The sequence below is a fragment of the Lissotriton helveticus genome, chromosome 7 (assembly GCF_964261635.1).
Source record: "Lissotriton helveticus chromosome 7, aLisHel1.1, whole genome shotgun sequence".
Taxonomy (NCBI): Eukaryota; Metazoa; Chordata; class Amphibia; order Caudata; family Salamandridae; genus Lissotriton; species Lissotriton helveticus.
The window spans coordinates 1582504638-1582528363 of NC_136068.1; the positions used below are offsets into that span (position 1 = coordinate 1582504638).

The window sequence follows — 23726 nt, forward strand, 5'->3', positions numbered from 1 at the left end:
CCTACAAGGGATTTATTCTGCTGCTTGTTCATATGCTTATTGAGAAAGTATCTATAGTAAGCTCTAAGCAGTAGCTTGCATTAAAGTATTCCTATAAACTAATGACCTATTTTAACATGAAAAATCAGAAAAGAAATATAAGGAAACAAAACACAAAATGGGTGTATACTTCTTAAAGCACAAATTTATAAAGAAAAATATATTCTTGGAGGGTACACAAAATACAGTGCATATGTACACACAGTGACTGAGATCTACAGATTTTATGTTGCCACTATTGTCTCGTTGTTACTGGTGTAAACACCCATTTCAAACATTGCATACGCCCATTTCAAACATTGCATACATGAAGAAATTGTAATGTATCATACAGAAACAATTCCTGTGATGGAGAGTCACAAAGAAAATGTGTGCAGTTGGCGACGTTTCGGTCTTTATGGTGGATAAATCCCCGTAGACCATGTTTAGGACGTGATTGTATATGTTGAATGGCCCTAATGAAAGTATGTGAATGGCTAAGTTAGTTACTTATTGAATGGCGGCGGGTCCTTTGAATTTGTTTCAGAGGTATGGGACACAGTGGGGGCAGTTGCTCATCCAGCGGTCCACAGTCAGTAAATTTCACGGTAACAACGTGGCCAGTCAAATGTTCAGAAACAGGCACTGCTCCAGGAATGGACACTGCTCTGTGACATTATCCGCTGCACAAACGGTAAGCATACTGTGGACTGCTGGATGAGCACCCCCCTCCCCCACCCACTGTGTCCTATACCTCTGAAGCAAATTCAACGGATCAGACACCATTCAATAAGTACCTAACTTAGCCATTCACATACTTTCATGAGCCTTCCCTTGATGGGAGGAAGAAAGGCTTTTAATGCCAGGCACGGTCCAATTGGCTGATGTGGAGCTGTGAGTGTGCCAGAGGCCAGAATCCTCTGACCCCCCACCTCTTCCAGATGGCTGCCCCAACCCAGAAGTGACCCAAAAGCATTACCTCAAGATCAGCCCTGGGATCCAGCATTCTGTTTCCCCCACCACCATCCGGCCTTCTAACCCTATAGTCTTCTCCAACTCGGGGTCCCTCCAGATCCAAGACCACCACCCTTGAGTGCAACACCACCTGAACACCTGGCTGAACGATGGCAATAATTTCCTGCTCTGTAAAAATGTAATATATAATTGTCTAAGCCTAATTGGGGTTAAAATGTAATTTTGAGTGAATTTGCTATTTGTATATATATTTAAAACTCTAACCACTAGTATATGTAGTAGACCTTTGTACTTACTACCATTCCTAAGTGATTTTAGAGTTTATCTGTTTGTATCTCTTCCTTGAATGACTTTGCAACCTGTACATTTGCAATTTTTCCCTCCTTTCAATCCACTTGTATATTTGCATTTTTTTTAAATGTATGTTTGTATCTCTTATGTAACTCATGTAATCCAAAGTTCTTATGTAACGCAACTGGTTCTTTTGTAAAGCGCTCTGACACCTTAGGGTAATGTTTGCGCTATATAAAATCGCAATAAATAAAATAAAATAAACTTCTGTCACTACCATGAGTTCTAGATGGGAACATAGAGGGGGTCTGCCGTTGACCCAATCTCGGTCAGTGAGTTACAACTGCAGATCTTTTGCAGTTACCGCCAGTACCTGCACCAGGCCAGATAGATTTCCCTGATGCTGTGCCTACTGCAGAGCCCTCCTATGCCAACGGGAATGTTGTACCAGCAGGATGCTGGGGGCCATGAGACCCAGCAACCTCAGAGTCAGTCTCACCACAATCCATGATAATGGCTGAAACATCAGAATCATCTAATATCCTAGACTCTCTGTTCCAGAAGACAATCCAGAAACTGCACTGTATCCAAAATAGCTCCAATGAAAGGGAGTTGTGACTTCAGCAAAATGCGGAAGTCTGGAGGTGGAAGATGACTACCTCGGGCGAGTCCTTTTCAATAACCACTCAAGAAGGTTGGGGAAGACTCCGACTTCTGACTTTCCCAGATGCGCTACAACTACCACCATCAGTTTTGTGAAAACCAGATGGGTGGTGGTAGGGTCAAACAGGAGCGCAGCTAACTGGTATTGCTCTCGCCCTACTGTGAACCCCAGAAAATGCCTGTGGTCAGGCACGATGGGGATATGGAAGTAAGCATTCTGGAAATCCGGTACTACTATATAGGGTTGAGGGCAGACAGAACCTAAGCCATTGTTAGCATCTTGAATTTTTCCTTTTTCAGGAAGTATTTGAGAGTGCAGAAATCTAGGATGGGATGGAGGCCTCCATCCTTTTTCGGCACTAGAAAGTAGAGAGTTTATCAACCACAACCTGCTTCTGATGCCGGCACCCTCTTAATGGCTGCTTTGGGCAGAAGAGCCAGTACTTCCTGTTGCATGTGTGAAAGGTGGTCCTCCGTCAGCCGATCGGTGGAAGAGTGTCTGTCGGAGATGATAGGGCATAGCCCCGCTGGACGATCTGAAGCACCTACTTGTCAAAAGAATTTCCTACCATTGGGGCAGGTGGTGCCCAATCCTGCCACCAACTGGGTGCCTATGATTATAGGAGGATAAAGTAAAGAGGCTTTGTGGTTACGGTTGCCGGAGGTGGATTGAGTTGACCACTGGCCCTCGTTTCTACAGTGCTTGCATGAGCCACGTCCGTGGCCACGAAAGAACTGTTTGTTATAGTCTGCTGGCCATGGTGACTAAGAAGAAAAGGACTTGTCTGATAGCCTGTACTGTAGCCCTGGAAGGGGCAGAAGGTGGATTGCGGCTGTCACACGGCCATGGTAAGCCCCAAGCGACCTGGCAGTAGACATACTATCTTTAAATTGTTCCAGAGCCGAATCTGATTTTTCGCCAAAAAGACGAGTCCCATCAAAGTGCATGTCCATAAGCGATGCCTGGAAATCCCTCAAAAAGCCAGTAGGCATGACGCCAAAGTGCCACCATGGACGCAATGGTTCTTCCCAGCTAGTCTGCCATAAAACATCTATCTTGACAAAAGTCTCTTGAATTTCCTATCTGGTGGTGTGGTAGGGAATGCGCTGGAATTCATCCTGGAGGTTCAGGCCTGTACCATCAGGCTCTCAGGGTTCGGGTGCTGGGTGTGGAAGGATGTATCTCCAGGAGCGGGGCGATGGTGGCGGGAGATAGTCCTGTGTACAGGAGTGCCTATACAGGGCTTGGCCCAGGCCCCATGAAGGCCTTCTGTGAGGGCTTCATTAAAGGGGAGCAAGGGTGCTGAGGAGGATACCTCGGCTGAATCACTGCTGCGGGGATTCTGCTCAAGCACAGAACTCGGCACAGTGACCCAGGACCTCAGTGAATTGTGGTGTACCAAAATATTCACTGAGTACCTAGAGCCCCTAACTGATTAGCATCGGTGTCTCATTAGCTCTCCATCCTATAGCAAAGCTACCAATGATTAGACAACACAGAACATGTGACTTAGGTTACTCTCAGGAATGGTGGGAATCAAGAACACTCTTTTGTTTGTTATTCTCATACCAGTCCACAACGTGAGTAAATAGAGACACGGAAAAGTTTAAAATGTTTATTTTAACAATGTGCTCTAAGATGCACTATTTTTGCTAACATAAGCAGGCATATGATTAAAAATAATACGATCAGCATTATTACAATTCCATAAAACACAAAGGGAGAAATCATATTATAATGATAGTGAAAACAGATCCTATAGTGCCTTGTGTACCACCCTCCCCTGCACAACCCCATACCTCCAAGATCAGCAGAAGTGAATCACATCAGGATCAGCAAAACTCTCTCTCTCTGGAAAAGGATTTACTCCAAGTGTCCTAGTCATGCATGCAGTGCAATATGAAAGGCGCTAGAATTTCAGTTAGCTGCAGCTGTGTTCATGTTGTATCTAGAGCACGGCCAGATGAGCCCGAATAGCAGCTTACATTGTTATGGTAACCTTGGAGTCTTCTGCACGCACTGTACAGACTACGGTTGCGATGTAAGTCTAGGGATGTTAAAAACAAGCCATTCTCATGTGAAGAAATTCAAGCAGTCTAACTTACAACAACAGGTACATGCAGTGTCATGTGCAAAAGCCGCAAAAAGGCGAAATGGCATTTAAACTTCTAATAAGCTTATGCTAACATAGCAATGTATGCAAGCAGGACCCTGCCTTCACTACATCACTTCTGTCAGGACATTGGTCTTAACCTTGACCCTGGGCAGCTGGAGATCCAGGATCTCACCCACCCTCTGTAACACTATCGCAAAAGAAGCCTCTTCCTCCGTAGCCACTGTAGGTGGAGAGAGGAGGCCAGTGTCTGGTGAGATATTAATATCACTGGCATCAGCCAGTCCTCATAACAGGTGTCATCGACCATGGACTCTGCTAGTGTGTCGAAATAGCCGTAGGGATACTCTGATTCCCTCCATTTGTGTTCCTCAGAGGGTCCTCCATCTCCAATTCAGGCCATTTAAGCCCGGTCGACTCCAGAGCCAGTGTTAGATGAGGCCAGTCCGGCTCCGTATAAAAGTTGGCAATCAAAAGGGAATCTGCACCACTGATGGGCATCGGCAGCACCAGGAATTGAACTACTGGAAGGTTACCCAGAGGTGATCACGGCCAGGACCGAACCAGATCCACCAATTGATCCTGCAAACCTGACTGGCGCCAAGGACAGACCCATTGGTGGAGTTCCATTCGGAGACCCTTCTGAACCAATGAGGGGCCCAAATGAGTTTCAGCGGGGTTCAGCTGTGAAAAATGATGCTCATGGCCTCATAAAATTCTCGAAGTTAGGCGGGGTCTCTCTGGCATTTGGAACATTCAGGGAAACGTGTAGCAGACCGTTTCAGACACTGTCTCCTCATGGATAACATAGGAGCTTGGCTCCATTAAAGAATGGGAGTGATACAGAGAAGTAGAAGAGGACTTCTACTTCTCGTGCTTCCCTGGAAAAGTGTGGGATTGCGACAAAGATTGACACAAGCAACTCTGACAGCGGTCCCAAGACCTCCCTCTCGAACAGGACCTGTAGCGGCATGAACCCGAATAAAGCCAAATGTTCTTGGCCTGCTCGAAGATGGCATTAGGGTTCATGGTCTTGCACTTCACATGGTCTTTCACTTCACACAGGTTGCGGACTCATGGTCCTTCTCCAGGCAGCACAACCACATCAAGTGGAGTTCCATTACAGACATTTGCCTGTGACAGGCACCACAAGTCTTGAACCCAGTATCTTTGTTTGGGGACATCTTCCAATAATTATAGAAAATAGGCACACTAGTTGACATCGACAAAATGTTGAAAAGAAGGAACTGATGTCAGTGCGCTGGCATGGAGTGAAAAGTATATATAAAGCATGTCACCAAAAATAAAGACCAGAATGAATGAGCATACACAACAATTTGTGATGATGCCCAGATCATGTTTGGCTAAAAACACTTTTATCAGAACATTCAACTACAGGTTCAGGTAGGCTTCCAAGTATGCAATGTGATCGAAACATCCAACATTATCTCCCTGAGGTCTTAATAAAATTCAAGATTTTTCTTGTCTATTGAGAATACATACTTTGGTCTAAAAACAAGACTATCCCACTCACAGACAGAAGCAAGAACACATTGAAAAGGGTGGGAACAAGAGGACATACCATTATGTAACAGCCAACCTCCGTGCCATCAGGATGACAGATACTTTATCGAGAATTTGGAATAGAATGCTAAGGGTATGATAAAAAACTAGTATTATGAGACCCTTTTTTTTTTTTACTGAAAACCTGTGTTAAAGAAACAGATCATATTTTGGAAATTCTTTGTTTATTTTATCCAGGTATAAGTAATTTAATTATCCTGACTAAAGGATTTCAATATTCTGAAATTCATTGATTTATGGTTAGGCATTTGAGTTTGGCAATTTGATTGTTAAACTGAAGAATTCTCAAGGATATCTTAGGGCAAGGGTATCCAACCTTTTCTGTGATAAGAGCTAGTTATGGTCAATGAAAATCATCCAGAGCTACTAATATTATGAATATTGAAATAATCACCATATCAGGCAAGATTACATTGGTGGCCACCATATGCAAAGTTATAGGCAGTGGACACCTCAGTGCAGTGTTGCCAGCAGTGATCACTTCTGTGCATCAGGCAGGGTTGCCAGAAGCAATGTAAAGAAGGTGTTGTCGATTTGGGATGCCTTTACATAGATAAAACATAACAGCCATAGCAGTAATTCCCCTGGCAGCAAGGTAATGATATTAGAGAAAGTCTCCCTAATGCCACCTGATTTCTTACTTAAATATCAGCTTTATAGTTTGTGAATTCAACCGCTTTTTTCTCCAAACATATGCTTATGAGGTCTGATGCACAAATTTTCATCTTAAATGCACACATTTCAGTTTTGATACACATATTTCGATTCAGCCAAGCAAAATCTGTAAATTTAATAAACTAGACTACACACAGGAGAGATGCTAATAGGTTGCTGGAGAGGTACCAGTAGCTCACGAGCTAATCATTGGAGAAGCCTGATTTAGGGGCATATTATGATGGAGGATTTTCCGCATCCTCCGGGCGGGCGGAAGCCACCGCCGGCCCGGCGGATGTTGAAAATCCTCTGCGGACCCACCAAAGACCCACCGCCACATTAGGATGGCTGGTGGGTCCTGGTTTCAGTCCGCTGCTTTTCCGCCACGGAAAAGCTCTAATATGGTGGCGGTGTATCTCAGACACCGCCAGACATATTAGGATGGCGTAGAAGAGATGCTTTTCCGCGGCGGGTTCACCGCCGTGGAAAAGCATACGGATCTTCACTCTGGGGGCCGGTTGCGGGCCCCCTGGGTGAAGGGTTGGTGGGGGGTGCACATGAGGGGTACCTATGGTACCCCCCTGTATTTGTATGCAGGTGCCTGCCGCTTTCTGCATACAAATGCAATTTATGCATTTTTACCATTGCGGCGGGTGCAGCTTGAAGTCGCACCCACGGCAATGGTAAAAATAGAGGATGTGACCGCCAGTGTGGCGGTCACATCCTAATTGGACAGGAGGGAACTCCGCAGGCCATGCAGAGGTTCCCTCCTCCTCTATGGTCGAGGACGGACTCAAGTCTTTCCGCGATCATAATGGGCCCCTTAGTGTGTACTTTAGATTCAGCAAAGGAGTATTATGACAAATTTAGGTTACAGTTTGATATGCCCTTAGGGCATAAAGAGCACAAAATAGTGCCAAGATATTATTTTAATTTGACAGAAACATAAAGTGAGCAGTAGAAATTACAGGCAGTCCCACTGACTGACTGACCAACTCACGCAGTCACTCGCCCACTCTTTCTTTCTCTAGGGATTTGAAAATAGAAATTATAATTTATATTAAAGAGAAAATACATATACACCACCAGAAATAGAATTTGCACAATAAGTTTCAATATGAGATGCTTACTAATTTAGAGCAGCTAATTAAGTGTTGTATTAGAATTTTATGAACTGACCCTAGAAGAGGAACCATTAAGAATCAGGAAGATTGTATTTCACTGATATTTTCTGTTTTGTCCTCAGCCTGACTGCCACTCTTGCAAGTGTAGGAGCAGCCAGTATACCCAGTGCGGGATTGGTCACTATGCTACTGATCTTAACTGCAGTGGGACTACCAACCCAAGATATTAGCCTGTTGATAGCAGTGGACTGGCTTCTGTGAGTATTGAATTATGTTATTCAAATATGAGCTGAAATTGCTACTGAGATTAAGGTAGCAGTGTGTATCACATGTACTATTAGCATGGGATCCTCCCTTGATTCTCATACTTATACATATTTCCCTCGCATGCACAGGATCCCAGATCAATAATTGTATGTATTATTTTTTGGAAGGAACATTAAACCTTCCATATTTTCTTTTAGTCAAAAACTTCATTGATTTGTCAAGATCTACTAGGTTTCGCTGGCTTCACGAAAAAGTGATCCCGGTGAGGAGAAGTGCTTCCACAATTCCCTACTCTATTGTATTGGCTCTTCAATTACTTTTAACATACTTTTTGCTTATTTGTTATGGCTGTTTTCTTTCAATGCTTTTTAAGGTCTAATGTTTTTTCCCCACATCTGTTTTTTGTTTTGTGGTATTGTTGCAGTAATGTCATTCATCACAATTCTGTTGCATATTCAAAATGGAGAATGGAGTTGAGCCTGGTATGTGGAACTGTAGGCTTAGTTATGGCAATGTGTGACTACTTAAAATATTTTGGTGTGAAAATCTTATAGTTCTAAGGAAATTAGAAAATAAATGTGAGAAGAGGGGTACTTTAACAAAAAGTATGCATATAGGATTGTGTTCAGATAAGGAGTAGAATCAGAAATAGGCTTATGGTGAGAGTTAAAGTTAGGTTTGTGGTGAGATTTAGGTTTAAGATGATGAATAATGATAGGGTTACAATGTGATTAAGGCATAAGGTTTGGTTTAGGATTAGGACAAAAATGATTACATTTATGAAACTGGTTAGAGTTACAAAATGATTTAGTATTAAAAGTAGAGTTATGGTTAGGGTTAGGGTAAGGGTAAGGATCAGGAAAAAGGTTAGATTTACAGGTTTTTTTTATCACAGAATATAGATTGTTCCTTACCCCAGATCAGAAGGGTGTATATCTATCCAGTGCCAGATAAGAGAAAACAAACAGTGTAGTAATTTGCTCTATAAAATAATAACACCTTCGCAGGTAATTGTTGAATTTTCGTTTATTCCGGACAGAGCTGCCATGGACAGCACTGCCAAGCCGCTTCGCCCAGTTTCCAACTACTGTTGACTAAAGTGTTCCAAGTACTATGGAATGCTTTGGTGGCAGCACAAGACTACATTACTTCTCCCCTTTAACACAAAACAATCATCTAACCGAGATTAACAAACATTAACGTAAAGAATGAAAATGCTTACTATATAAAATCCAGAACAATGGAAAAATAGATAGTATGCTAAATCAAAACATAGCAAAAGATAAAAGGAACCAAATCACAGGAGCTGTAACACATTAGAAAAGGAATAGAAGGAACCTGTTAATAGAATCACCTAGAAGTGAACGATAACCTTCTCACCCGCTCACCCCTACACACTTTTGCACTGCCATCATGAGGAGTGGGAGAACTAGTTTTGTCACTTTGACCTGTACCCTCTCCCTGGGAAACAGAGGAAGAAGAAGAACTGGGAACAGTGGATTTGGCATTCTGTTCACAATAAAAGCTGGGAACAGTGGAATTGGCACTCTGTTCACCTTTGCACTTCACCGCCCTTGCAACATTCCACCAACTCCAACCATTCACTCTGATGGCACTTCCAGAAACGTTATCAATAACAACAGGTTCACTACATTTCTCTCCCCCTTTTTTAGTGTGGACCCCTTTCTTGATGTGCATAAAACCCCTTCCTCTGACCTGTTGTTCTCTAACCCTAGCATGGTTGTCGTTGTTCTCCTGCCTAGCTTTAGCCAGCACTGTATTCATCTTTACTGACAGATCATGATCAAATAAGGACACAAATCTTCTTTAATCCATTTGCCCATCCAATTTGGACAGATCTTTGAAAAAGGCTTTCTTTCTCTCAAAAGTTCAAACGGAGACACCAATATTGAACTCTGGGGACTAGTCCTATGAAACCAATTCATGGCACTAACAGCGTTCGTCAACACAAACTTGTTTGCAACCGCCCATCAGACACACTGCACCACTACTCGATTCATCCTCTCAGCCTGCCCATTGCTTTGGTGGTGGTACAGTGAAGTCTTCAAATGTTTGACATCCCCTGACCTCAAAACATTTGTCACTTCCTCGTTGACAAATTGAACACTATTATCTGACAACAAGAACTGCAGCAAAGCTTCCCGCATAAAAATGTTTTTCAAAACTCAATGACTATTTTGGCACTAGAGTCCGCTACAAATTTTACTTCTGACCACTTGGAATACAGGTCTACCAACACCAGAGGATAGTGACACTGGCTAGGAAGTACAAAAAAGGGACCAACCAAGTCAATTCCAACTTTCTCTCAAGCATGTGACGGGCACTAAATAGGTTGCAGAGGGGGTTTCCTCACAACAAATGTTCTTTCGGAAGTAAAACAAATGGAACACCTGCCGACAAATTCATCTACCTCCCTATCCATGGATGGCCACCAAAAGGTTTGCTAAGCCTACGTTTGATAAACGTGCTGCCTAAATCACCTACATGGGCTAACTGGATCTAGACCTCAACCCAGAGGAAAGTACCAACTTGTCCAATCTGAGTAACAATCCGTGCTCAACAGATAATTTGTCAGACACCTTCCAAAAAGGTTGACACTGAGATTCCACTGTTCTCTCCTTAGGCCTTAATGACACACTTAATGGCCCGCTTACAGGCTTCATACATTTTCACTTCCATTCTCCACTCCATCTCAGATATAGCGCACATTTTTTCCAAATCAACCGCTACAATAAAACAACTCTCTTCGAAATCTTCATCTTCTGCCTCTTCCTCAATGAGAGATGATCTCCTAGACAAAAAATCTGCTCTAGTATTTTTCATGTCAAAATGAAACTGTAGGAACTTAGTAGACAACCTAGATATTCGGAGCGTTTGATATTCCGTTTTTTCACCACCCAACTTTTTATAATCAGTCTTGACCAAGTACAAGGTTCCCCACACATAAGGTTTTCATTTTTGGATCGCCCACCAGTAGGCCAACGATTCCTTTTCTATAATGGAGTAATGCATTTGAGGTTCTCTAAGTGACCTAGACGAATATCCAATAGTGTTCTCAAAACCTGCTTCACTTTGTGTTAGATAACCTCCCAACCCATGATTGCTGGCATCCACAGTTATACAACATGACAAATTAGGATTGAAATGTTCAACACTTTGGAGCTTGCAAGTTGACGTTTCATCCAAACAAATGCATCTTGACATTTATCATGCCTACAAAACACAGGTTTTTTTTAACCCCTTCAGCGCTGTGCAAATTCTCTGGCTGTGCGGAAGAATTAATGAGAGGGCGTGTTTCGGACATCCCCCGGCCGTCCTCCGCACACGCCCACCGTGACGTTGGACGCCGTCCTGAGCACCAAAGAGGTTAACATACATGTTAGCACATTGGTCTGATTAGCCTAATCTGAAATAAATCTCGACAAAAATTCACTTAAGCCTAAAAATTATTTCTGCGTGATTTTGTCAACAGGGGCTTCTGCATTATTAATGGTATCTCCAAACCAGGAGTTGGTTCAATACCCTCACCTGATACCATGTGACCCAAGTATTCAACATTTTCTCTCAAAAACTCACACGTTCCCAATTTTAGTACAACACCCTTTTCTTGAAAAATGGAAAACACGTGAGACTTCTGTTATGCTCCTCTATGGAGGATGCAAAGATCAGCATGTATTCCTGAAATGCTGCAACACTCTTCACTCCTTTTAAGAAGTTGGTACATTATTCTCTGGAAAACTGCAGCAGCTGAAGCCAGTCCGAACAGCATTCTACAGTACTGAAACGTACCTATAGGTGAAACAAAGGCAGAGTAATGTCTTGACTCATCATCTAGTACTACTTGATGGTAAGCAGAAGCAAGGTTTAATTTACTGTACCACTTTGCTCCAGTAGATATGAAATTTTCGGAAGGGGATGGATATCTACCCAGGTAGCTTTAGTAAAGCTGCACAAATTTACACAGACCCTCAAATCCCCATTGTGTTTGCGAGCCACCAACCAATGGAGACAACCAAAAGGATGACTCAATGGGTTTTATTTTTCCTTTGTCATGCAACCCTTTGACTCTTTTTCCAAATCCTCCCTGACTGAAAATGTAACCCTGCGTAATGTTTGTTTAACAGGGAGTTAACCCTCTTTGACTCTTATCTCGTGACGAAATCCCTTGATGGTACCTACATCTTCAGTAAAGAAATTTCACGCTTGACTTCTCTATTTGCCTATTAGAAATAACTGACACCTGGTCTTTGGTACCTGGTCTCAAAAACATTTTGAAAAGACCCTGGTGAAACCAACCCAAAATGGATAGACCTTTGATAGCCACGTAAACGTTTCCAAAAATAGTCCTTCCTCTGAACTCCATTGTCTCTTTGAAAAAACCTGCTAGTTCTATCCTTCTACCCTCGTACGAGACACGTGAGCAGTCCGGAGGTTCCAAGGACATACCTGACCAATTCTCCTGAAATAGTTCTTCAGTGATCATAGTGATCCTGAGTCTACCAACAATGTTAGTACTCTATTTCCCACGTTGACACCAATGGGATCCACACACTGACTGATCACCAGTTGCCACCTCCCCTTCCCTGACTACCAACACCATATCTTGCATATCACTTTGAATCTGCTTGTAAGAACATCTTGTCCCTTCTTCACCAGTATCAACAACAACATTGACTGTCTTATCAGAGTTCTTCTTGTAACTCTGACATATTTTGGCGAAATGTCCAACTTTATTACGCATTCTGCAAATGACAAACTTCGCTGGACCCGTTCTGCCACCTCTACCATGTGCCACATTGCCATACCTGAAACAACAATTAGACTTGTTGAAGAAATGACTCCTACTAAGTCTACCCAGCTCTTTGTTGTTTTTAGTGACAACAACTTTATTGCCACAATGATCCCTGGTCTTTGCCACATTGACTGTTTCACTTTTTTGTTCCAAATCCTTGACTGAAATCTGTCTTGGCAATACGTAATGTCTCCTCTAATGTGGGATCACCTAAAGACAACAATTTCTGCTTTATGGTTTTATTAATACAATGACTAATACATTGATCTATAATGGAGCTGGTCAGTGAAATCCACAAATGTACGTTCTCCCACCAGCCTCCTGAGTGCAGAAATATATACGTGTCAACATTCTCAGTAGACATTTGTTTCCTCATGAAGGATTTATGGCGCAAAACCACAATGCAGGGCTGTACATCGAATCCCAGCTCCAGTTTTTGTATTGCTTCCATGTACTCCTCTTTTATTTCACCTTCTGCTTCTATGAGTTCAGGTAAATGTTTAAAAATTAAGCATCCTTCGAACCCAATAGAATGTATCAACAGAAACCTTCTACGTTCCGGACAAAATCTCGATGCACCAATGGCTCCCAAATATGTTTCAAAAGCATTCAACCAGTTTTGTGACGATATAGGTGGTTCACCAGGGTTATCTAAAAAAGGAGGTGGAGGATTCACCGACTGCATGCTTCCAGTGTCAACATATGTACATGTAATTGTGAAACGTTCTGTAGATCTATTAACACACTTGCTGAGCAGAAATGTAGACCAAAAGCAAGAGTAAATTCAACAATATTTGTTGCAGTTGAACTCCTGTAAAGGCTGAATAAGTGTTGCAGTTAAATTCCTGTAAGGGCTGACTTTTGTAAGAACGCTTTCCATGATGGTGTAGGAAATATCATTAGGCCAATTCTAATGCCATAACCTCAAAACACAATGCTAATAACCTTAATGGTAAGAAATAGAAAACAAAATATAAGTTTCTTTGTTCTTTTTCAAGAGCTCCTAGAAAAAAGAAAATTGGTCAATACACGTGAATGGTGTTTGTGTCATTGCATAAATATGCATGAAGGCTTGTCTTTGTAGAAATGTGTTGCAAGCTTGACACACGAACCAAGGTGTGTGTATCACTGACGTACGGCCAAAACTGAATACCACTTTCAATTTGGCAACACGCGCATAATGGTGTGCGTGTCACCGCTTTAATATGGCAGATAGCTTGACTGGAAATGACAGTGTTGCAGCCCTGACACGTGAACAGAGGTGTGTGTCACCGCTTCTACTTCCTGAATTAAAATGCTCAGGCTGCACATTATGATGAGCATGTCAGGAAAGGCACAAAACCCTGGACTGCAGAGTTGCCTCACGTGACCCGTAAGTTACACCTCCAAAACTCAGCTTTCACCACAAAATGAGAGATTGGGAAAGCCACTCCAATGTAGTCACACAATGATAATATAATAGATCTTATCTTTCTGGAAGACTCTTACGTTCGGATCAGCCTCCGCCAAGCTTGAGGATGCTCGTTAGTGTGGTGGGTCCTTCCTCAACTCCGCCAGCTCGTCGCCAGTCAAAATTTACTATTTTTGCTCCATAAAATAATAAAATGTTCACAGGTAATTGTTGTATTTTCATCTGTTCCTGATGGAGCTGTCGTGGAGAGCACTGCCAAGCTGCTTCGCCCGGTTTCCAACTGGCTTTCACCAATGCGTTCCAAGTTCTATGGAACGTTTTGGTGGCAGCACACTACTACAAACAGCACATTTAGGGATTGACTTTAGATCTCCCAGAGACTTGAAAGGATAGTTTACAAGTTTCCTCTACTTGCAATACGGGCAAATGAGGCATTCAGTTCCCATTTTTGAGGTCTATATGTTGAGGTATCTAGTACAGACCACATGTCAGAAAAAGGTTCCAAAAATCATGATTATATTGCTAATAGCAAACATGACAAAAGTATACAGACTGTAGATCCAAGCATGATCGTACTTGTAGATATATTAACTATATATCCTAGCCATAATTGCTATTAGCTAAGTTCCTCCATTATGAGATGAGAGACTGAGAGATGCATACTCAAGTTTTACTGAATAGAGCCTTTAGCCTGCGCAGTGTAGGGACGAAGCTGAGCTATACCTTATGTATTATTTCTTGCATGATATGCTGTAGTGAATAACTAGATAATTCTGTTGTGATACTGTGTAGCTGATGAGTGTGTCATGTGCCTCTTACGGAGATTAATGCAGAACTGCATATCATGAATGACTAATAATATCATACATATTGTGTATCTATGAAATACGTGCACACTATTGTAAATAAAAGTACCAAATTATAAACATAGTAGTGCAGCATTATATAGGCTTCAAAGAGTGTCAGTAAAGGACGACCTTATATGCTCACAAGGATCAGGGTAACCATATTAGAATGTACAGGAAACCTTTTTCTTTGTTTTCACAAATATTTAATTTGCTTTGTAGGAACACAGTGCAGTGTATACAGTGTAATAGTAGCGCAGACTACACAGGGCTCAGATGGCTAACATACATACAAAAACATAAGATAAAGACACTCTACTAAGTCCAAGGTTGTTAGATAATTTGAAACAAATATAAGGGAGGATTCTGTCTGAGTGTCCTCAATATATCCTTGGGAAAACAATCACAAAACAACCAAGGGAGGGGGTTTTGACATTTCGACCCATATAAAACAGTCAGGTCTCATCAGGACCTTGGCCATCTGACAAATGCACCTTTGACAAAGAGAAAAGTAAAATAAGTCCATGTACATACATTGTCGAACATACAACACAAACTGACCAACCAATGAATATACTTACCACTCTCTCTGTGAGTATAGGGGCACATACAGTAGCCACCCCCAGAATATTCAAAACTCTCTGAGAAGGACAACATTTATTATTGTTGCAATTTAATATTACAAAAATAAAAGGTCACATGTTAATAGTCTGGTTATACGGCTCAAGTCAGAAGTCATACAGGCAGAACTCATTAGAAATAATGGTGCAGAGGTAACAGTTGGTGACTTTAAGGGTTAGGGACATTAAAGAAAAACTAAATGTACATTAATACCAAATGATTCAAATTTCTTTTTGTATACCGACCTTTTGATAACAACTAAATGCTTTTCCCACGACCACTTTCAAATCTTTTTTTTGTGTATACATTTTTATTGGCATATGAAATAAACCAGAATACAGTATATTACATCAATATATGAATCCCATTAAACAACCCCCACCCTCTCCAACTGTGCTCTATGTCAGCAACAGCATAGGACAACATATTTGAATATTCTCTCTGGCCGTCACAAGATGCCAGTGAGAACCCAGGAACATGTTTGGCATATCACGGTGCAGAGTAGTCCACGTATTGCCTTCCTAGTTTGGACTCCAACCCTTACTCACACATTGCCAGTCTGGGAACCCATGTATTCATCTTCCTCATAGCTTCTATGCTTGATCCTCACGGGGGACTAGCATCCGGAGGCTCCAGTAGCTCATCAAGTATTGCCGCCTCAGCCTGTAAATCGTCTGCTATTTTTTTGTCTCTCCGGGATTTCCGCATGTGGCTCTCTTCTGATGCTGCCCACTCAGCCATATCCTTCACCCAATCATTCACCTCCGGAGAGCTAGAGGACATCCAATGAACAGCCATCCTTCACTTGGCGAGCACCAACACCAACAAGAGGAATCTTCTACTTAGGGCTCTCTTCTTTTGGCTGGAATCATCCCTAATAAGCAATGTTTGACATCTCTGGGGACTGTCCAACCCGTAGCTAGATTCAGTCTATTAATTACCACCTGCCAATGCTTATCCAGCTCAGGGCACCGCCATAACATATGTACAAAATCTGCCTCACTAGCAGAGCAGCGTGGGCAAGAAGCCCGCCCATGGTAAATAGAATTCGAAGCGTTTGGGGTGAGATACACCTGGTGTAGGTCTTCTTCACCTCCTTGTGTATGCCCTCCCATTCCCTATCCAAGAGGCACTTTTTGCCACCTACTCTGGACCAGTAGGACGAGCAGCGGGCGGTCCTCCCTCAGTGCCCTGTAAACATGCGAGATCAACTTCCGATCCCCCCCCCCAATATTGAGCAGCGTCGCCAGAGTCTACAACTCTGGTGGTGCATCCCGGGAAGGACAGCCAAATACCATGTGCTGTGGCTGCTATTTCGGCAAAGTGTAAAAAATGCCACAGTCCCAAGTTTAATGTCTCCACTGCAAGTGCCAAAGTGTCAAATCTGTCATTGCGATACAGACCCTGCAATGTGTCACAACCCCCAGCATGCCACCAGTCCACGAATATTGTACGTGCATTCTGCGCTAATGGGCACAGCGTCTGAATGCACAAGTCTGGTGTATAGGGAGCGTGCAGGGGCACCTGCTGGACAGTCCTCTCCTAGGCTCGACACACCTGCCCGACCATATATGGGACTGAATCAGGGACTCCAGCACCTAACACCAGGACCTCCGTCATAGGAACCCCTCCACATGTACTCCATAGTAGGCTTTGCTCCCAATTGTCCTCTTCATCGAACCAATGAACTGCATGCTTCAGCTGAGCAGCTGGGTAGTATAACTCCAAGCACAGTAGTTACGACCCACCTTGCGTCCAGGTAGGTTTGAGTGTAGTCAGGCTTACTCTTTTCCCCCTCAAGACCCATAGGAGTTCCACAATCAACCTGTCTAATTCCACAAAATATCATTTTGGGATTTCGAACATGGCACCCTGATAGTATTTCCACAATCAACCTGCCTAATTCCACAAAATATCGTTTTGGGATTTTAAACATGACACCCTGAAAAATGATATAAACATCTGTGCAAGTTAATCCTCTTCACTAGTGCCAATTTGCCCATTAAGGACAGCCGGAGAGTGTTCCGGAACTCACTGTAAGTTTTAAGCCCTCCAGCACTCTCCCGATATTCAGGGTTTCCAACGTCCCTGCCTCCCTTGCTATCCTAATCCCTACACTGGGAGGTCCTGTAATGGCATCGCCCACCGGTACATCCAGTGGCAACAATTTAATTTGGCTCGGTTCACGTGAAGCATAGCAATCTCCTGAATTTTACAGGGCAGCCAGCATAATGGGGACCTAACACTCTGGTTTATGCAGATACACCAGGGTGTGGTGGTCTCCCCTACAGCGACTCCCGAGCCCCGCAACACAGACCACAATCTACAAGCCAGTGGCTCCATCGCCCAATGCAAACAGGGCAGCTTGCCTGGTTCCCTGAAACAGGGGGAAGCCATGAGACACCGTCCTGCTGGTTTGTACCCTTGCTACCGGGGCACTGTACAACAGCTTCACGCATTGGATGAACATTTCCCACTGATAATTTTCCACAGCACCTGCCAGAGGAATTCCCAGGTGAGGGAATCAAATGCTTGCTCTACGTCAAGCAGCGCTAAAATGTTGGAGTCATCCCCCGGAACTGGTGCATGCATGACCAGAGAGAGCCGTCTCAGATTCGGGTTTAGGTAACATTAGTATGAGAGCCTCCCTCATTGATTTGGGTAGCTGACTTCTCTCATATGGTTCATTCTAAACTTTTAGCAGGCGGCTCGCAAATGAGCCCGCTCTCTTCCTGTATAGCTCAGCCAGCAGGCCATCCACTCCTGGGCCCTTGGCCGTCTTCAAGGCCCGGATCGCCACTACAATTTCTGCCCTGATAATGGGTGCATTTAACCGTTACCTACCTTCCTGTGAAAGACTGGCCATCTGCAAGCTGCACAAGTATGCCTCCCCTTCCTCTGGCGTGCTCTCTCTCGGTGCAGCATGCACTCCTTGCTGATGTGTCGTAAAGACCCCAGTGATGTCCTGCTGTGTATTTTCCTCCCTTCCCCATGCATTCTGCACTCCGAACACAGGTGTCTTCTGGGCCTCACTGCAGACCCGGATAGCAAGCATCTTGCACACCTTGTCTCCCTCTGCGTGGAATCCCTGCCTATAGCTGGTGTGTACAAGCTTATTTGACCAGTCCTACAGCTCCAGCAATTCCTGTTTACATTCCTATCACTCCACCAACCTCTGCAGCAGCGCAGCCAGGCACTCCTCCAAGGCAGACAAACTCTTCTGCACATCCAGCGCCCATGAAGGCAGGCCCTTTTCTAGGGCGCCCAAACTCTTCTCCTGCAAATCCAGCATCCTTGACAGCTGCAGCTTTACCCCATAAAGCACCTTTACACACTGCCCCCGAAAAACCACATTCATAGCATCCTACTCTGTGGCTCTTGCATTTGCACTTTCCCAGTTCGTCTCAAAGCAGTAGTCCAGCACTTCAGACAGAGTGTGTGCAAAAACTAGGTCAGCCAATGCCTCTACTCTCAGTTTCCAGAGCGGGATCCTAGGGGCCCTCCTACCCACTCTGTAATAGACCAATAAGGGAGAATGAACTGATAGGTAGCGTTCCAGATATGAAATGTTGACAACATCCTCAATCATGCTAAAAGACACAAAGCAGTGATCTAAGTGACTATATGTCCTTGTTGCCGCGGTAAAACATGAATAGGTGCGACTCTGAGGGTGACGCACCCTCCATACATCCTGTAGCTCGAAGCCTCCCATGACCTCCAGGAGGGCACCCATCATGGCAGGCTTTGTATCCGTCCTAGGGAGGGAACAGTGCACAGTGCTATTCAACACACATATCAGATCCCCAGCCACCAGTACCCCTGGACCTAGATACTCGGCCACCACTCAACACCACCCCATAGAAATCAGCATCATCCACACTGGGGGAATAAATGTTCACTATACTAATGCCCCTGGCATCCAGGGTTCCTGACACTATTGCATATCTCTTCTTGGCATCGACTTTCACACCTTAAGCCACAAACAGAGTCCTTGGTGTCACCCAGATCAGTGCCCCACTAGCATAACTAGAGTAGGAGGCGCATATAGCTGTTCCCTCCACTTACGTCTCAACTGGCCAATACAGTCCCCCCCTCAAGCGTGCGTCCAATGTAGAAAAGCCAATGAGATCTCATAACGCCTCAGATACAGTTACACCTTCTGCCTCTTGGTAGGCTGGCCCAATCCGTGAACGTTCCACGTTAGGAACTTCCAAACAGGGTTCATCCTAAGTATCTTATCTCAATTCCCATATCACTCAATCTTTTCTACACTACCCCCTCCCCCACAGGTACGCTTATCTTACACACAGGTTGACATGTCCCTGCACAGTAGAGCAATCCCAGACACCTGAACCCCCTAACATGCATCAATTCACACTCCCTGAATACCCCTCCACCCACAGGCAGTGAGTTTGAACAACTCCGGCCCATAACTTCGTGCCAACACTCAGCAACCACTGCTCTATCGCTCTGTAGAGGCCAAAGCCTTAACTTCCCTGACTGCATCGCACTGAGGGCCCAGCATCCCATATGGGCAGCATGGCAATGGTGCTCAAACCACCTCTATGGAACCGTAGTCCTCCGCATCCGCCCACTGACATGTACACAAAGGTCCGCAAGCTTATGTAATGTACGAAAACAACATACTGAATCCACCCCATAATTTAGCATCAGCATAAAATCAGTAACTCTCCCCAATCCTGCACAAGGTGGTACTGGTTCCAAAATCATTGAAATACATCACTTTACTCTACAAAACAACAGCAAACCAGCAGCCTCTGCAACTCTTTTCCATCTGTGAACCGCTACCAGCAGCTCCCTCCTCTGGCTTCCCCGAGGACAGGTGTGCGCAACCTCAGTCCAGAGTGGCCCACACAGTACCATGACGTCGTCATCGCTGCCACCATACTAGTCAGCCCAGGTCTGGGCTGTCACTCAGGAAGTCACAATCTCTCTTGCAGCGAAAAAAGGAGTCTTGAGTATCAGGCACATAGTCTGAGTCTTCCAAAGGACCATCCAAGCAGACCAAATTCCTTCCCATCTGCTGGGTCCTAGCATGGACCTCTGAGCTGGCAGAATGCCTCCGTAATCACGCTGATTTGCGGCAGAGGCCACTACCAGAAGCCTTGCGGAATAAAGGTTTCTTCTGCTTACCTTCACTAAGAGTATCTAGCCAGTCACCCGCCTCACCCGGTGTGTTAAAGAAGTAAGCCTTTTTGATGTGTTGCACCCGAAGTTTCACTGGGAACATCAGTCTGTACCGAAGGTTCAGGTCGCACATTCTCTTTTTAACCGGCAAAAAGTCCCTATGGAGTTCTTGAACTTTACTGGTATATTCCGGAAGACCTTGATATTCCTACCCTTGTACTGCTGTGACCCATGAACCCAGTGGCGCTGGAAGGTGGGTGCGGGCCGCTCCGGGTGTCATCACTGAGGGGGGGGTGACAAAATGTAAAAAATATGTGTTTAAAACACATATTTTTGCCATTCTGTCAAGGCATGGGTGACAAGAAATTTTCTGCACCTTGTACCACCTGACCTTGCTACGCCACTGCATGTACCTCTAAAATTGATGGTGTGGGGCGGCTCCCCCGGTCTGGGCACCGGCATCAGTGCCCAATGGGCCTGCTCTCTGATAAAGAACTTTGAAAGCTTCCTCAGTTTCAAAAAGTTCATGATCCAGTCTTCCAAGAACAACTCTGCGGATTGCCCCTCGGCACATTCTGAGAACCCCATGCATCTCAAGTTTTCCCTACAGGAGCGCCCTTCCGAGTCCTTGATCCGCTCCTCCACTCGAGTCGAGAGGGACTGAAGTGTAGCCACCATCTTCCTCAGGGCCACCACCTCCAGCTGTAGTTCTTTAACATTTCCCTCAGCATCTGTGACCCTCTCTGACCTTTTTTTGAAAAATAAACACGGAGATGGTTCATCTCAATGGCCATGGTATTGATTTTGACCAGCAAGGCCTTCCTTGTTCCTTGTATCTCCACCAGGAGATCTGCCATCGTCTCCTCTCTACCTCTTCTGACGGAGCCTGTTTGGCCTCCCCCCCCCTGAAAGCACCTCCGTTTGTCAAAGGGAGGGATCATTTTGTCAATCTTGCTTGACTGCGCAGCCCTGGCAGGCTTGTCCTTCCCCATCTCCAAGTTCAGTTCGACCCACTACAGGAAGGTACAGGCCTTATGTACTTCGGGTATTAAAGAGCTGTGTTCTATTTGCCCCATATTGGTTCAGAGCACCAGCCGCCAACTCACAGTCCCCATCAGCCCCAGTGACACTCAAGTCTCAGGGCCTAAGTTATTATGAAGGTAGCCAAGAGGCGCCAGTCCCCTCAGGGTAATTTGTTCCTCCTCTAGTGCCCCGACAGGGGGACACTGCACACTCCTAGGGGACTGCCAGCCATGATCCTCAGCCCGTCTCATCTGCCGCAACCTGGGTCACTGCCTCCACATGGCCTGCTAGGGGCTCCCTGCAGCTATCTTCTCCCGCCTCTGAGTAGCTCTGTTGCCTCCTGGCCCACTGCCCTCTCTCCTGCTCATGGACCCATTGCAGTAGCAGGCCCCCGTGAGCAGCAGGGCCTCACCACAGCCTCCTTCCAGCCGAGCATTCAGGATAGGCGCCGCACTCAAACTGCAGCACCCACCAGGTTGCTAAGGTGTCTCCGCGTGCGTACCGGGATATGCTGCGAGGCCCTGGGACTCCCTGCAGCTGTGAGATCAGGGGCCTCTCGGGCACTGCTGCTCTCTTACTCCAGGACCCAACGCAGGAGCAGGCTCCTTTGAGCAGCAGGGCCTCACCACAGCTGCACTCCAGCTGAGCACCAGGAGGCCACGCCACTCAGACCACAGCCCTGCCCACCAGGCCTCTTCATCTGTGCTGTGATAAGTGGTGAGTCCAAGGGATGCCTCCTACCTCTCCTCCTGGTTGATTCGAGCAAGCCGCTGCCCAGCCCCCAGGCTGTCACAGCACCCTCTGGTTCTCCGCTCCAATGGGCGATCCGCCTCTGCTGCAGTCTCCCCCGGGCTGCTCTCTGTGGGCTACCGTTGTCACAACATGGCTTAAATCACCAAGCTGCTATGGTGTCTTCACTCCACAAGTCCCGACATGCGGGCCCTGGTAACAAGACTGTCTCCCCAATAATCAAGGTGGGTCTCAAGCAGTTTCCTAGTTGTCAGTAGTTCAGTTGTGTTTGTAGGCCCAGGAAGGTGTAGGATGAAATTAATGCCGACAGAAGCTGACGAGAGTGCGACTAGTCTGGCCATCTTCCGTGGCCATGCCCCAATCAAATCCTTTGTCATGACGTTTGGTAATGTGTTAAGGAATGACTGGATTTTACATTCTCATCTATTCGTTACTGTTGCCACTTGTCATTGGTGAAATACCTTATCCTATCCTGACTTAACAGTCTATGTAAGATAGTCAAGCTTTTGAGGTTAATGTTTATATTCAAAAGCTTCAGAGCATGACTGGTTGAAAGAAGAGTGGTGTATGTCTTACTTCTATCAAGGCCTGCTATTCCCACAATGAAGTAATTCATTGTTTCAGACTAGCTGTTATCGGTCTTTCATCGCATCATTAGATCTATAATATGTTTTCACTGCTAGATGTTCATATAGTAGAATTAACATGAAAAGTCTTTTTTTGCGAATCACATTTAACATCTAGAGAACAACTTGCCTGAACTTTCTATCTTTTTATGGAATGCAAACACTAGCAAAACTTCAATATAAATGTATTTTTCTGATGAATACACCTATTAACAGATTCCACCCCCATAGAATATTCTGAGGCACCAGAGTGCAACTGGAAGAATTATTTTTTTAAAACATCTTTCATTAAGGTTGAACAGTTACTCAGCTTATAATCACAGATTCACAGAGCTGGAAGATTTTTCAGCATAGCCCCTGTGTGCCAGTTAGTGGTATCTTACAGCTCTGCGTCAACTTCATTCCAGACCGAAGGTGACGACTGGTACCAATCAATCAATCAGCCGACTTTATTTTGCATTGAAGCAATCCATAAAAGTATACAATAAATAGAGAAAACATTTCATTGCATTGAACATAAGATTTAAAATGCAGTTTAAAAAATCCAGTAAAATAATGAATACAGTGCAAGGGCCACTGGGTTTAAAACATCAAATTAAGACAACGGTATAACAACAATCTAGTGATCGAACAGGTACCTAAAACGGCAGACTTAAGAGATGACAGATGTTATGCTATGCATATTGCGAGTTCTCAGGCCGGTCAGAAAAAAGGATACAGTGAGAATTTTTTTTAAAGTGTAATAATAAAAATCTTCCTCTCTGCTGCGAACAGGGGGCAGAAGAATAAAAAGTGAAAA

General features: G+C 44.5%; 1 protein-coding gene across 1 annotated transcript in view; it reads left to right on the forward strand.

Annotated features, from left to right (window-relative positions):
- LOC144770521 (excitatory amino acid transporter 2-like) overlaps positions 1 to 23726 on the forward strand; it is a 712365-nt gene that overhangs the window by 681485 nt on the left and 7154 nt on the right. Inside the window, exon 8 of the mRNA XM_078655127.1 lies at positions 7546 to 7680. Within this exon, the coding sequence (XP_078511253.1) occupies positions 7546 to 7680 (135 nt within the window). The remainder of the gene's footprint in view (positions 1 to 7545; positions 7681 to 23726) is intronic.